Below are 15,000 nucleotides of genomic sequence, written 5' to 3' on the forward strand. Positions count from 1 at the left end.
CGATGAAGGGGAGGAGGCAGGTTAAAGATGAAGGGGAGGAGGCAGGTTAAAGATGAAGGGGAGGAGGCAGGTTAAAGATGAAGGGGAGGAGACATATAGATGAAGGGGAGGAGACAGGTTAAAGATGAAGGGGAGGAGGCAGGTTAAAGATGAAGGGGAGGAGGCAGGTTAGAGATGAAGGGGAGGAGGCAGGTTAAAGATGAAGTGGAGGAGGCAGGTTAAAGATGAAGGGGAGGAGGCAGGTTAAAGATGAAGGGGAGGAGGCAGGTTAGAGATGAAGGGGATGAGGCAGGTTAAAGATGAAGGGGAGGAGGCAGGTTAAAGATGAAGGGGAGGAGGCAGGTTAAAGATGAAGGGGAGGAGGCAGGTTAAAGATGAAGGGGAGGAGGCAGGTTAAAGATGAAGGGGAGGAGGCAGGTTAAAGATGAAGGGGAGGAGACATGTAGATGAAGGGGAGGAGGCAGGTTAAAGATGAAGGGGAGGAGGCAGGTTAAAGATGAAGGGGAGGAGGCAGGTTAAAGATGAAGGGGAGGAGGCAGGTTAGAAAATGATTTTTAAGCCTTTAAACAATTGAGACGTGGATTGTGTATGTCAAAATCTAAATCAAATTGTATCGGTCACATACACATATTTAGCAGATGTTATTGGTCCATATTTAACAGATGTTATTGGTCACATATTTAACAGATGTTATTGGTCACATACACATATTTAACAGATGTTATTGGTCACATACACATATTTAACAGATGTTATTGGTCCATATTTAACAGATGTTATTGGTCACATATTTAACAGATGTTATTGGTCACATACACATATTTAACAGATGTTATTGGTCACATATTTAACAGATGTTATTGGTCCATACACATATTTAACAGATGTTATTGGTCACATACACATATTTAGCAGATGTTATTGGTCACATACACATATTTAGCTGATGTTATTGGTCACATACACATATTTAACAGATGTTATTGCGGATGTAGTGAAATGCCTGTGTTTCTAGCTCCATCTAACAATACACAACAATACACACAAATCTAAAGGTAAAATAATGGAATTAAGAAACATCTAAATATTGGATTGAGTAATGTCGGAGTGGCATTGACTAAATACAGTAGAATAGAATACAGTATATACATATGACATGAGTAAAGCAGTATGTTAACAATATTAAAGTGACCTGTGTTCCATTATTAAAGTGACCAGTGATTCCATGTCTATGTATATGGGGCAGCAGCCTCTAAGGTGCAGGGTTGAGTAACCGGGTGGAAGCCGGCTAGTGATGGCTATTTAACAGTCTGATGGCCTTGAGATATTCAAGCTCTGATTCACCTGTATTGATCTCGCCTTCTGGATGATAGCGGGGTGAACAGGCCGTGGCTCCAGTGGTTGATGGCCTTGATGTTATTTTTGGCCTTCCTGTGACATTGGATGCTGTAGGTGTCCTGGAGGGCAGGTAGTTTGTCCCCGGTGATGCGTTGGGCAGATCGCACCACCCTCTGGAGTTTGTGAGGGTTTTAGCGGCCAAGCCTAATTTCTTCAGCCTCCTGAGTTTGAAGAGGCGCTGTTGGCCTTCTTCACCACACTGTCTGTGTGGGTGGACCATTTCAGATCGTTAGTGATGTGTTCGCTGAGGAACTTGAAGCTTTCCACCTTCTCCACTGCTGTCCCGTCGATGTGGATAGGGTGCTGCTCCCTCTGCTGTTTCCTGAAGTCCATGATCATCTCCTTTGTTTTGTTTTGTTGAGTGAGAGGTTATTTTCCTGGCACCACTCTCCCAGGGCCCTCACCACCTCTGTGTACGCTGTCTCGTCATTGTTGGTAATCAGGCCTACTACTGTTGTGTCGTCTGATTGAGTTGGAGGCGTTCGTGGCCACGCAGTCATGGGTGAACAGGGAGTACAGGAGGGGGCTCAGCATGCACCCGTGTGGGGCCCCAGTGTTGAGGATCAGCGAAGTGGAGGTATTGTTTTCTACCTTCACCACCTAGGGGCGGCCCGTCAGGAAGTCCAGGACCCAGTTGCAAAATGGGGGTTACTCAGACCCAGCGCCCCGAGCTTAATGAGGAGCTTGGAGGGCACTATATTCTATAAAGGTTAAATAAAAACACATATTGTCTTATAGAGGGCATAACTGGACTGTTTGTATTCAACCATATTCCCAGTCACCTTGCCATGGTTAAATGTGGTGGTTCGCGCTTTCAGTTTTTCGCGAATGCTGCCATCTATCCACGGTTTTTGGTTTGGGTAGGTTTTAAATCTCACAGTGGGTACATCATCTCCAATGCACTTCCTGATGAACTCAGTCACCGTATCTGTGTATTTGTCAATGTTATTCTCATAGGCTACCCGGAACAAATACCAGTCCGCGTGATCAACACAATCTTGAAGCACGGATTCCGATTGGTCAGACCAGCGTTGAGTAGACCTTAGCACGGGTACTTCCTGTTTTAGTTTCTGCCTATCGGAAGGAAGGGATGAGCAAAATGGAGTCATTAACAGATTAGCCAAAGGGATGGCCTTTTCGAAAAGTTTAGTAGCAGCGGTCCAATGTTTTTCCAGCGCGAGTACTGCATGTCAATGTGTTGGTAGATAGCATTTTCCTCAAATTTGTTTTGTTAAAATCACCAGCTACAATAAATGCGGCCTCAGGATATGTGTTTTCCAGTTTGCATAAAGTCCAGTTTAGTTCTTTGAGGGCCGTCGTGGTATTGGCTTGAGGTGGGATATACACGGCTGTGACTATAACCGAAGATAATTCTCTTGGGAGGTAATACAGTCGGCATTTGATTGTGAGGTATTCTAAGTTGTTGAACAAATGGACTTGAGTTTCTGTTTGTTATCACAATCACACCATGAGTAGTTAATCATGAAACATACACCCCCGCCTTTCTTCTTGCCTTATAGTTCTTTATTCCTGTCTGTGTGATGTACTGAGAACCCAGCTGGCTGTATGGATGGGGACCGTACATCCAGAGAGTTCTTTATTCCTGTCTGTGTGATCCAGAGAGAGCCAATGTTTCATTGAAACAGAGTATGCTACAATTCCTGATGTCTCTCTGGAAGGAGATCCTCGCCCTTAGCTCGTCTACTTTATTACGCCTAGACTGAACATTAGCGAGTAATATACTTGGAATTGGTGGACTAGAAGTCCCTTCCAAATACCTCTTCTCCTACAGCTGTGTCTTGGAGCAGCTTCTGGGATAAGTTAAATTACCCTGGGGGATACGAACAAAGGATCCAATTCGGGAAAGTTGTATTCCTGGTCATAATGAGTTACCGCCGCTCTGTTATCCAAAAAGTTATTTCTGTCTGTATGTAATAACACAAAAATAATTCTGGGCTAATAATGTAAGAAATAACACCCACAAAACAAATACTACAACGTTGCTTAGGAGCTGGATGCTGAGCTGCCATACCTTAGTCCGATAACGATAGATGGCAGGATGGATGAGGAGATTGATGAACGGACAAACATGTTTACATGTACATTCAGCAAACGCTCTTATCCAGAGCGACTTGAAGGAGCAATTTGGGTTAAGTTCCTTGCTTAAGGGCACATTGACAGATTATTATTTTTTTCTTCCCCCCTCCTCCCCAAGTCGGATCAGGGATTCAAACCAGACACCTTTCGGTTACTGACTCAAAGCTCTTAAACACTAGGCTATCTGCCGATGTAGGGAAGGTGTCTCACCTGATCAATGACCCATGGACTGTAGAAGTGTCCGTTCTCAGAGGGCTGCCACCAGCGGAGACGTGTGGAGGTGGTACGGGCACGCAGAGGGATCTCCAGGGCCACCAGGCGAGCCTGGTTACTGCTGTTGGAGAAAAAGATGATGGATGAAGATGATGAAGATGATGATGATGGATGATGATGATGATGATGATGATGGATGATGATGATGATGATGATGATGATATAAGATAACATAAGTTAAGATAACATTTAATTTTTCACAGTAAAAATGCCTTTGCGTTGAAAAACTAAAAAATTCCTAAAAGGACATAAAAACATCCACAGGCAAAAACATATGGAGGTCCCAAGGGGAACAAGAGAATCCGTTGGAAATGTATTCACGCTAACCTGTTTGAGAAGAGGAAGTCCTGCAGCAGGCCCCAGGTCAGACCTCCGTCTACAGAGAACTGGAGCAGGACGGGCTGGGAACGGGGGTCTGGGGACGCCTTCCCACAGCCCAGACGCAGGAAGAACTGAACAAACCTATAGGAAAAATGTAGTATTTTTTATAATGCGCATCAATAAATATATTTATACTGTATATATTGCAAGGTTGCAAGTTCAAATCCCTGAGCTGACAAGGTACAAATCTGTCGTTCTGCCCCTGAACAGGCAGTTAACCCACTGTTCCTAGGCCGTCATTGAAAATAAGAATTTGTTCTTAACTGACTTGCCTAGTTAAATAAAGGTAACATTTAAAAAAAATAATTTTACTATCAATGTGAGGACCACACCTTACCAATAGACGGTCTCAGTAGCACATCTTTCTGTTAAACCCCCCCCACACACACACACACACAGTACCTGGCATTGGATAGGTCCATGTCGTTAGTGACCAGCATACGCAGACCATCCTCGCTGAAGAACAGGTGGTTCCCACTGGACATGATGCCACATTTCCTGCTTGGCTTCCCTCCACTCAGAAGCCTAAACCGCTCTGCATCCATCGCCCCTCCTAAACATCCACACACACACACACACACACACACACACACACACACACACACACACACACACACAAGCTAGAACTAGCACACTAGATAATGTAATAAAGCTAGGACTATAGTAGCACACTAGATAATGTAATAAAGTTAGGACTATAGTAGCCCACTAGATAATGTAATAAAGCTAGGACTATAGTACCACACTAGATAATGTAATAAAGCTAGGACTATAGTAGCACACTAGATAATGTAATAAAGTTAGGACTATAGTAGCCCACTAGATAATGTAATAAAGCTAGGACTAGCACACTAGATAATGTAATAAAGCTAGTTCTAGCACACTAAATAATGCAATAAAGCTAGGACTATAGTAGCCCACTAGATAATGTAATAAAGCTAGGACTATAGTAGCACACTAGATAATGTAATAAAGCTAGGACTATAGTAGCCCACTAGATAATGTAATAAAGCTAGGACTATAGTAGCCCACTAGATAATGTAATAAAGCTAGGACTATAGTAGCACACTAGATCATGTAATAAAGTTAGGACTATAGTAGCCCACTAGATAATGTAATAAAGCTAGGACTATAGTAGCCCACTAGATAATGTAATAAAGCTAGGACTATAGTAGCCCACTAGATAATGTAATAAAGCTAGGACTATAGTAGCCCACTAGATAATGTAATAAAGCTAGGACTATAGTAGCCCACTAGATAATGTAATAAAGCTAGGACTAGCACACTGACATTTTATGCACTGCAAACACTACTAACACGATATGTAATGACAGACAAATGACAGATAAATCCATCAGATTGAATAGACGTTCAGGTGATGATGAAAAATAGACTAGTAAAACACAGATACACAACAAACTAGAAATACAGTGTGTTCATCACAACAGCCGTCTGTTCTCAACAGTCTGCTGCAGTCTGCTGGAGTCCATGACCAAGTGCAGCTCTGCCAGTATTGAAGGCAACCTCTCAATACTCGAACACTGTGTATGGACAGCACATATACAGTCAACTACTCACTACACACACACACACACACACACACACACACACACACACACACACACACACACACACACACACACACACACACACACACACACACAGGCACATACTCTGGCACATACTCCCTCTGTGTTTGTGTGGGCATCTGCGTTTTCTTGAACCTTTGAGGGAGTGGATGTTCAACCAATAGATACAACGGGATTAGTTGAGGTTAAAGGTTAAGGTTATAGGCTCAGGATTAGGGACAAGATTAGGGGGGTGTGGGGGTTAGGGTTTACTATAACCCGCCATCCGAAACCATACAAAATCTACCGGCAATATCTCTACCACTGCCTACCTTCAAAGTCTTCCTTTAGAAAATCAGGGTTGAGTGTGTCAGGTTGGGAGCAGTCTGCGCCAGAGTAGCCTGGGTCACAGACACAGTGTGTCCCCTTCACACACGTCCCGTGTCCGTTACACATGTCCTGGCACTGGGGGCCAATGTACACACTGTCCAGGGCCCAGGTAGGAGGGGAGGAGCTGCTGGAGAAGAAGCCCTGGTACCAACGGAACCGGATGGAGCTGGCGTGGGCGGAGGTGAGAGAAAGATCGTAGCAATGCAATGAATCAATGAATCAATGAATCAATGAATCAATGAATCAATGAATCAATGAACCAATGAATCACTGAATCAATGAATCAATGAATCACTGAATCAATCAATCAATGAATCAATGAATCACTGAATCACTGAATCACTGAATCAATGAATCAATGAATCACTGAATCAATCAATCCATGAATCAAATGTATTACAGTTTTTGCCGATTGTTTACACACTGAAAGTGAATGTTTAGACAAAAACATCAAAACCGTAACTTTTTAAAAACAAAGGTACAAAAGTACAAAAACACTTTCTGCTTTGTTTGTTTGTTTGTTTGTTTGTTTGTAATTCTGCAACACGCTTTGCAAAACACTACACACTGTTTCTTACATTAGACACTTCGTTCAAGAATGAAATCTCTTCTTTTCAAAATGAAAAACATACCTGAAATTGGCAACACACACACACACACACACACACACACACACACACACACACACACACACACACACACACACACACACACACACACACACACCCACACACACACACACACACACACACACACACACACACACACACACACACACACACACACACACACACACAGTAATTGAACACCGATTAGTCTGAGCCTTACCACTACATATAGACCTCAGGTAAGATCACCTCTTCGGTGAGAACTTGGAGGCAGTGAGAGCGAGAGGAAGAGGTAGAGGAAGAGGTAGAGGTAGAGGTAGAGGAAGACGTAGAGGTAGAGGAAGAGGAAGAGGTAGAGGTAGAGGTAGAGGTAGAGGAAGAGGTAGAGGAAGAGGAAGAGGTAGAGGTAGAGGAAGAGGTAGAGGTAGAGGAAGAGGTAGAGGTAGAGGAAGAGGAAGAGGAAGAGAGAGAGGAGTAGGAGGAGGACAAGAACAAAGGGGATATATTTTTTTTCCCGACAACATTAGGGCTACTTTGGTGGACCGTGTCATAGTAAATCACGGCCTGACGATGAGGGAGGCGGAGAGTCCAGCCCAACCTGAGTCGCTACACGGTAGCGTCCATAATCCGGACATTTAGACTGGAGAGCAGGTATGTCTTCAACTTTCTACACTAGACTGTACCTATGAAATTGTTGCACATCATTCTGCATCACAGTACAATACCACAGAGTCCTACAATATTAGGTCTATGTTCCTCAGAGAACAAAAAAACAGGTATAGCGCTGTGAAGTACATGTAATACAATTGTGATGTTACTGTGTACAGTATGACAGTACGGTATGTAAAGAAGAACCTAACCAATGACATCATATTCTTGCATTTTTCTACAGATCTGCCAGATGACTTCCTGTGGGTGGACGGCAACGTCTGTTCACCCATCAACAGGAACTGGCCCGTTGTCAATCTACCGTTGACAAACAACACCACCATGATCCGCCTGCATCAATACCGAGAGCCAATCGTGACAGATCACACGACATCCCATAATAAATCAACCGTGTCAGTAGGTCGACACTCTGCCGCACCCTGCGTCGACACCAACTTTACGATGAAGCGGCTGTACAACAGGGTTCCATTGGAGAGGAACAGCGTTGGAGTCAAAAGACCTTCGCTATGACGACGTGAGTGTCACTGGTCTATACTGTAATACAGTAATGGCAGTAGATGGTGTCATATTGACACTGCAATGATGCATCCAGACAAAGCAGTATGTGACCTAGACAGTTGCCCCCATTCTGGTGGTGGTGGTTGGGGAGGTTGTCTGTGGGGGTAACTGCCTTGCCTGTAGCTAGTAGTTTTGACTGAATGTGTCTGAACCAACCCACCCACCCAACACACCCCCATCCTTGTGTGTAAATGTAGACATTGTAGTCCTGTGTTTTGAGTTACACCGTATTCACGGTACTGTGTGTTTAAAGTGTTTATGTTCTGTTCACAGAGAGTCCTGGACTTTGATGCAGCTGCACAGCCTCATGAGTTGATGAAGCTGGACTCAATCTAGTTCAAATCAGACGTCGGGGCCGAACTGTTCTAGGACAAAGAGCCGTTGTGAATGTTCCTGGGCAGCGAGGAGGAATGTTATAGGACAGAGAGCCGTTGTGAATGTCCCTGGACAGCGCAGGGGGAATGTTATAGGACAGAGAGCCGTTGTGAATGTCCCTAGGTAGCGAGGAGGAATGTTACAGGACAAAGAGCCGTTGTGAATGTCCCTGGGCATCGTGGGGGGAATGTTATAGGACAAAGAGCCGTTGTGAATGTCCCTGGGCATCGTGGGGGGAACGTTATAGGACAAAGAGCCGTTGTGAATGTCCCTGGGCATCGTGGGGGGAAATATCCCCTTGTGTGCTGCCATCAGTCTTCAAGGAGTTCTCCATCACCATGGCAACCTCTGTCCCTACAATATTGCACACATTATCTGGATGCACTACATAATGCAGTTGTACAGGGCAGACCAGAGCAGCCCAGGTTTGTTGTCATCCGGGATAATGTTAGTTTTCACCGGGCTGCTCTGGTCAGGGACCGGTTCACCAACCGCAATACCTTCTCAGTTGTATACTTGCTCCCTTATGCTCCCCATTTCTCAATCTGATTGAGGAATAATGGTGTTGGAAAGTGTATGCCCGCCAACCATATGCCCCCTGCCTCTTCTGCAAGTCATTTATGAGGCATGCATAGACACTGAGGTGGGGGTCAGTCCAGGGTTGGATACGCAAGGCAATATCTTCCCCGTTGCCTAGCCAGGGATGACCCCGTTGCCTAGCCAGGGATGACCCCGTTGCCTAGCCAGGGATGACCCCGTTGCCTAGCCAGGGATGACCCCGTTGCCTAGCCAGGGATGACCCCGTTGCCTAGCCAGGGATGACCCTGTTGCCTAGCCAGGGATGACCCCGTTGCCTAGCCAGGGATGACCCCGTTGCCTAGCCAGGGATGACCCCGTTGCCTAGCCAGGGATGACCCCATTGCCTAGCCAGGGAGGTGATGTGGCCAAACACTAACAGAAGACGGGATCCATACACCATCCACCCCATCCTTTAAAATACTAATTATTTTGTTTAACACAGCACTGTAATTTTACAGTAATTATTTTTGTTTCTGTGAGTTTACAGTAACATATTGTATTGATTACTGTAATTCTACTTTTCTTTGTGTTTTTTGTTGTTGTTGTTGTAAAAACCTGCAATGGGGAGAAAAAAATAAGCGGTATATAATTATTTTCTGAAGCCTTTCTATGTTTGTGTTTAATTGAAATGTGAGTAGATGTACTGTACTGGAACAATCTGTCACAGAAGCCTGTATGAGAACATTGAAAAGGTATACAAAGTACTAATAGACAGCAGTGTTTTGTATAAAAGTAGATCAGTGTGTTGCTGCTTTGAAAGAGTCGTTCAAATGGTGCCTGCGTGTGTTATCATTTTGAGGCAAAAATACCATTTTGAAAAAGGATTGTTAGGTCTCGATTGCGGAGTATTTAATTTTGACGTAGGAAGTGAGATGTTTATCTCCAAGGGTTGTGTCTCAGTTGGCTTTGTGTGTAGAGTTTTTGACTCAATGAGCCAAATTCTGCAACAAGTGTGTAAGCAATTGCGAAAAAAAACCTCTAATAAAGACATTTTTTTTCTTCCCATCAGCATTTGCACAACACTTTTCGAGAAACCCAGCCTAGACTCCAAAGAGAAAAGAAAAAGCAGAAGCACAAGTTATCAGGAAAAAACAATCCCAGAAAGGAATCTCACCCGCAGAGTCTCAGCTTGCCAAAGTGGATGACCTCCCGCCTCCAGCCCTGGGTGGTTCCCGGGTAGTAGACACTGGCGGGGTGCAGCTCTGTGGAGCACAGGGAAGAGGGCTGGGGGCCTCCTGAACACAAGGGCACCAGGAGGTACCAGGTGGATCCAAAGTCCCTGGAGAATTCCAGTCGTACCGGGTTAGAGGCGGAGCTGTCTGCCGTGCAGCCCACGTTGATCTGAAATGGATCAGGTATACTTCTTATCCTGTTGCTATCATATAATTATTTAGAAGAAAAATAAACGCACACCTGTTTAGGCGAGGTGCAGGCTAGCGGAGTAGAAAACTTGAAAATCAAAGAGAGCCGCACACTCTGGGAGCTCAGATGCAAAAGTTTAATATCCAAGCTGTCTTCATCAGGGATCACCATTCATTAAAATGTCATACAAAGAACAGCATACAAACAACAAATGGATAGCATACGATCATAAATACATTTTAGACTACACAAACTTACAAACAATTACAATGGCAAAGTCACAATAATCACAAGAATGGCTTCAGATCAAAGTCTACGTTGAGGCAAGGGTCTCCTTGTATGCCATTTTAATATTTGATTATTAACCAATGATATTAGGCCACTCTTGGCCATGATTACAGACACCTGTGTCTTTTGACACTATATAAACGAGTCATCCCGCAGTGTTTGTGATTATACCCTGATGAAGACAGCTTGGCTGTCGAAATGTTGGTAAATACATTTTTGCATCTGAGCTCCTAGAGTGCGCGGCTCTCTTCTATTATCATATAATTATTACAATAATACATTTTGGTCATTCAGTCGTCTGAGGACACAACACAGGAAAACAATTATGATATTCATTTAAGACATCTTTATCCAAAACCAAACCAGATCTACCAGTTCTATACCCACTGGCTTGAGGGAGCTTCAGCAAGAAACATTTTCAACAAACATAAAATAATTCTGGACCTCTGAAACAAGCTTACCATTTTTCTACATTTTCAAGTTCCTATGATTATAATACGATTAATTATTCCTATAACATAATTATGATCATTAACCAGCCTACATCACAGAGGAGAGTAGTTATACTGACTGATTATTTATATGAATCAATCATATAAATGATTCATTATCATTTCAAAAACCATTTGCTTTGCCCTCCACTTTTACAGTATATTAGGATTATTTTCCCCATTGAGTGCCTCTTTCAGCATTCATCTACCCCAGGCCTCTCTCCTCTCAGTCTCTCTGTTATCCCTCTCTGTTATCTCTCTCCGTTATCTCTCTGTTATCTCTCTCTGTTATCTCTCTCCTCTCAGTCTCTCTGTTATCTCTCTCTGTTCATACCCCACTCATTCCTCTCCTCTTCTACCCCAGGCCTTCTCTCTCCTCTCAGTCTCTCTGTTATCTCTCTCTGTTCATACCCCACTCATTCCTCTCTTCTTCTACCCCAGGCCTTCTCTCTCCTCTCAGTCTCTCTGTTATCTCTCTCTGTTATCTCTCTCTGTTATCTCTCTCTGTTTATACCCCACTCATTCCTCTCCTCTTCTACCCCAGGCCATCTCTCTCCTCTCAGTCTCTCTGTTATCTCTCTGTTATCTCTCTCTGTTCATACCCCACTCATTCCTCTCCTCTTCTACCCCAGGCCTTCTCTCTCCTCAGTCTCTCTGTTATCTCTCTCTGTTATCTCTCTCTGTTCTCTCTCTTCTGTTCATACCTCAAACTGGATGATAGTGTTCTCGTAGGACGTGTGTGTGTGTGTGTGTGTGTGTGTGTGTGTGTGTATGTGTGTATGTGTGTGTGTGTGTGTGTGTGTGTGTGTGTATTCATACCTCAAACTGGATGATGGTGTTCTCGTTGACGTGTGTGTGTGTGTGTGTGTGTGTGTGTGTGTGTGTGTGTGTGTGTGTGTGTTCATACCTCAAACTGGATAATGGTGTTCTCGTTGACGTGTGTGTGTGTGTGTGTATGTGTGTGTGTGTGTGTGTGTGTGTGTATTCATACCTCAAACTGGATGATGGTGTTCTCGTTGACGTGTGTGTGTGTGTGTGTGTGTGTGTGTGTGTGTGTGTGTGTGTGTGTGTGTGTGTGTGTGTGTGTGTGTGTGTGTGTGTGTGTGTGTGTGTGTGTGTGTGTGTGTGTGTTCATACCTCAAACTGGATAATGGTGTTCTCGTTGACGTGTGTGTGTGTGTGTGTGTGTGTGTGTGTGTGTGTATGTGTGTGTGTGTGTGTGTTCATACCTCAAACTGGATGATGGTGTTCTCGTTGACGTGTGTGTGTGTGTGTGTGTGTGTGTGTGTGTGTGTGTGTGTGTGTGTGTTCATACCTCAAACTGGATAATGGTGTTCTCGTTGACGTGTGTGTGTGTGTGTGTGTGTGTGTGTGTGTGTGTGTGTATGTGTGTGTGTGTGTGTGTGTTCATACCTCAAACTGGATAATGGTGTTCTCGTTGACGTCGATGTCTCTGGTGGTTATTGAATGTTCTCCCAGCTCACCGGATAAAAACACCATGGCCGACTCGTCCTTCTCCCTGTACACACAGAGACACAGTCCGTTGTCAACAATCCTTTGTCAGCAGGGGTCGGGCTCAAGTCCAACTCACTTCAGTCGATTCAGGAAGTACACTGACATTCCAAATGCAATTTGAATTGGATTTATTTATTTTCCGTTAACCTCTAAAAGTCTAAGTCTTTAGGGGGAAGGGTTCTACGAAGCTAACATATTAATATTTTTTGAGATGGTCGTACCATGGAACATTTAGCTATTAGCATTTAGCTATTAGCATTTAGCTATTAGCATTTAGCTATTTTACATTCAATATTAGGATCCCTGTAGATATATATATATATATTTGATTTGATTTGATTTATATATATATATATATATATATATATATATGCATTACAGTTTTTACAATAATTTGATGAAATATAGATTTAGGTTTTTATTACTATAGCACATAGAAACACATTGAATAACACATTCATAATGGCAAAACAAATAAATCATAAGGAATAGGGTTTTGAAGTGTCTGTCCTAGATCTAGGAGATATAAGAGAGATCAGGAAATGGTGTAGTTTTTTGGAGACATATTTATAACCTCTTCTTTTTTGTCGGTACAAAACTACCTCTATGGTTCTAAATACATTTACCGGTACTCCTGACATTCATGCCCACTATGTGACCACCCTACTACAGCCCTCTATCAATGGGGGCCGTCCTGAGTGCTTTAATGGACGGTTTAAAAAATTGTGATGGATGCGGATTGTGATATACCTCTGTGCAACTGGTGATTTGAAATAGGCACCTGGTAACCCAAAACTACCTCTATGGTTCTATAATACATGTTAAAAAACGGTGTTGGTTACTTTCAGACTCGTCCCGTGACACTGGTGAGGGTCGTTGAGCAAAACGGAGAACACCGTTGTGTTGGTGAGAATCTCTCCTTTCTATAGAGGGGGTCGGCGTTCGGCTGATACCAACATTTTTCGTAAGAAGATTTTCAGGACAAACTGACAGACACCGCTGTGGCTAGCCAGGGCTACCGTCCACCGCAGACGGGAAAGATCGAACTTAGGAGGACGTGGAAGGTTCGACATAGGAGGACGTGGAAGGTTCGACATAGGAGGACGTGGAAGGTTCGAACTTAGGAGGACGTGGAAGGTTCGACATAGGAGGACGTGGAAGGTTCGACATAGGAGGACGTGGAAGGTTCGACATAGGAGGACGTGGAAGGTTCGACATAGGAGGACGTGGAAGGTTCGACATAGGAGGACGTGGAAGGTTCGACATAGGAGGACGTGGAAGGTTCGACATAGGAGGACGTGGAAGGTTCGACATAGGAGGACGTGGAAGGTTCGACATAGGAGGACGTGGAAGGTTCGACATAGGAGGACGTGGAAGGTTCGACATAGGAGGACGTGGAAGGTTCGACATAGGAGGACGTGGAAGGTTCGACATAGGAGGACGTGGAAGGTTCGACATAGGAGGACGTGGAAGGTTCGACATAGGAGGACGTGGAAGGTTCGACATAGGAGGACGTGGAAGGTTCGACATAGGAGGACGTGGAAGGTTCGACATAGGAGGACGTGGAAGGTTCGACATAGGAGGACGTGGAAGATTCGACATAGGAGGACGTGGAAGGTTCGACATAGGAGGACGTGGAAGGTTCGACATAGGAGGACGTGGAAGGTTCGACATAGGAGGACGTGGAAGGTTCGACATAGGAGGACGTGGAAGGTTCGACATAGGAGGACGTGGAAGGTTCGACATAGGAGGACGTGGAAGGTTCGACATAGGAGGACGTGGAAGGTTCGACATAGGAGGACGTGGAAGGTTCGACATAGGAGGACGTGGAAGGTTCGACATAGGACGTGGAAGGTTCGACATAGGAGGACGTGGAAGGTTCGACATAGGAGGACGTGGAAGGTTCGACATAGGAGGACGTGGAAGGCCGCCATAGGAGGACGTGGAAGGCCGACATAGGAGGACGTGGAAGTTTCGACATAGGAGGACGTGGAAGGTTCGACATAGGAGGACGTGGAAGGCCGCCATAGGAGGACGTGGAAGGCCGCCATAGGAGGACGTGGAAGGCAGACATAGGAGGACGTGGAAGGCCGACATAGGAGGACGTGGAAGGCCGACATAGGAGGACGTGGAAGGCAGACATAGGAGGACGTGGAAGGCCGACATAGGAGGACGTGGAAGGCCGACATACGAGGACATGGAAGGCAGACATAGGAGGTCGTGGAAGGTTCAACATAGGAGGACGTGGAAGGTTCAACATAGGAGGACGTGGAAGGTTCAACATAGGAGGACGTGGAAGGTTCGACATAGGAGGACGTGGAAGGCAGACATAGGAGGACTTGGAAGGTTCGACATAGGAGGACTTGGAAGGCCGACATAGGAGGACGTGGAAGGCCGACATAGGAGGACGTGGAAGGCCGACATAGGAGGACGTGGAAGGCCGACATA

General features: G+C 44.7%; 1 protein-coding gene across 1 annotated transcript in view; it reads right to left on the reverse strand.

Moving 5' to 3' along the window:
• LOC139376078 (reelin-like) overlaps window positions 1-15,000 on the reverse strand; it is a 278,855-nt gene that overhangs the window by 23,044 nt on the left and 240,811 nt on the right. The window contains exons 42-47 of the mRNA XM_071118239.1: window positions 12,451-12,556; window positions 10,011-10,237; window positions 6,050-6,273; window positions 4,552-4,702; window positions 4,096-4,230; window positions 3,706-3,829 (exon numbers count right to left, since the gene is read on the reverse strand). Coding sequence (XP_070974340.1) covers window positions 3,706-3,829; window positions 4,096-4,230; window positions 4,552-4,702; window positions 6,050-6,273; window positions 10,011-10,237; window positions 12,451-12,556 — 967 coding nt within the window. The remainder of the gene's footprint in view (window positions 1-3,705; window positions 3,830-4,095; window positions 4,231-4,551; window positions 4,703-6,049; window positions 6,274-10,010; window positions 10,238-12,450; window positions 12,557-15,000) is intronic.

The sequence above is a fragment of the Oncorhynchus clarkii genome, chromosome 2, assembly GCF_045791955.1.
Source record: "Oncorhynchus clarkii lewisi isolate Uvic-CL-2024 chromosome 2, UVic_Ocla_1.0, whole genome shotgun sequence".
Classification (NCBI taxonomy): Eukaryota; Metazoa; Chordata; class Actinopteri; order Salmoniformes; family Salmonidae; genus Oncorhynchus; species Oncorhynchus clarkii.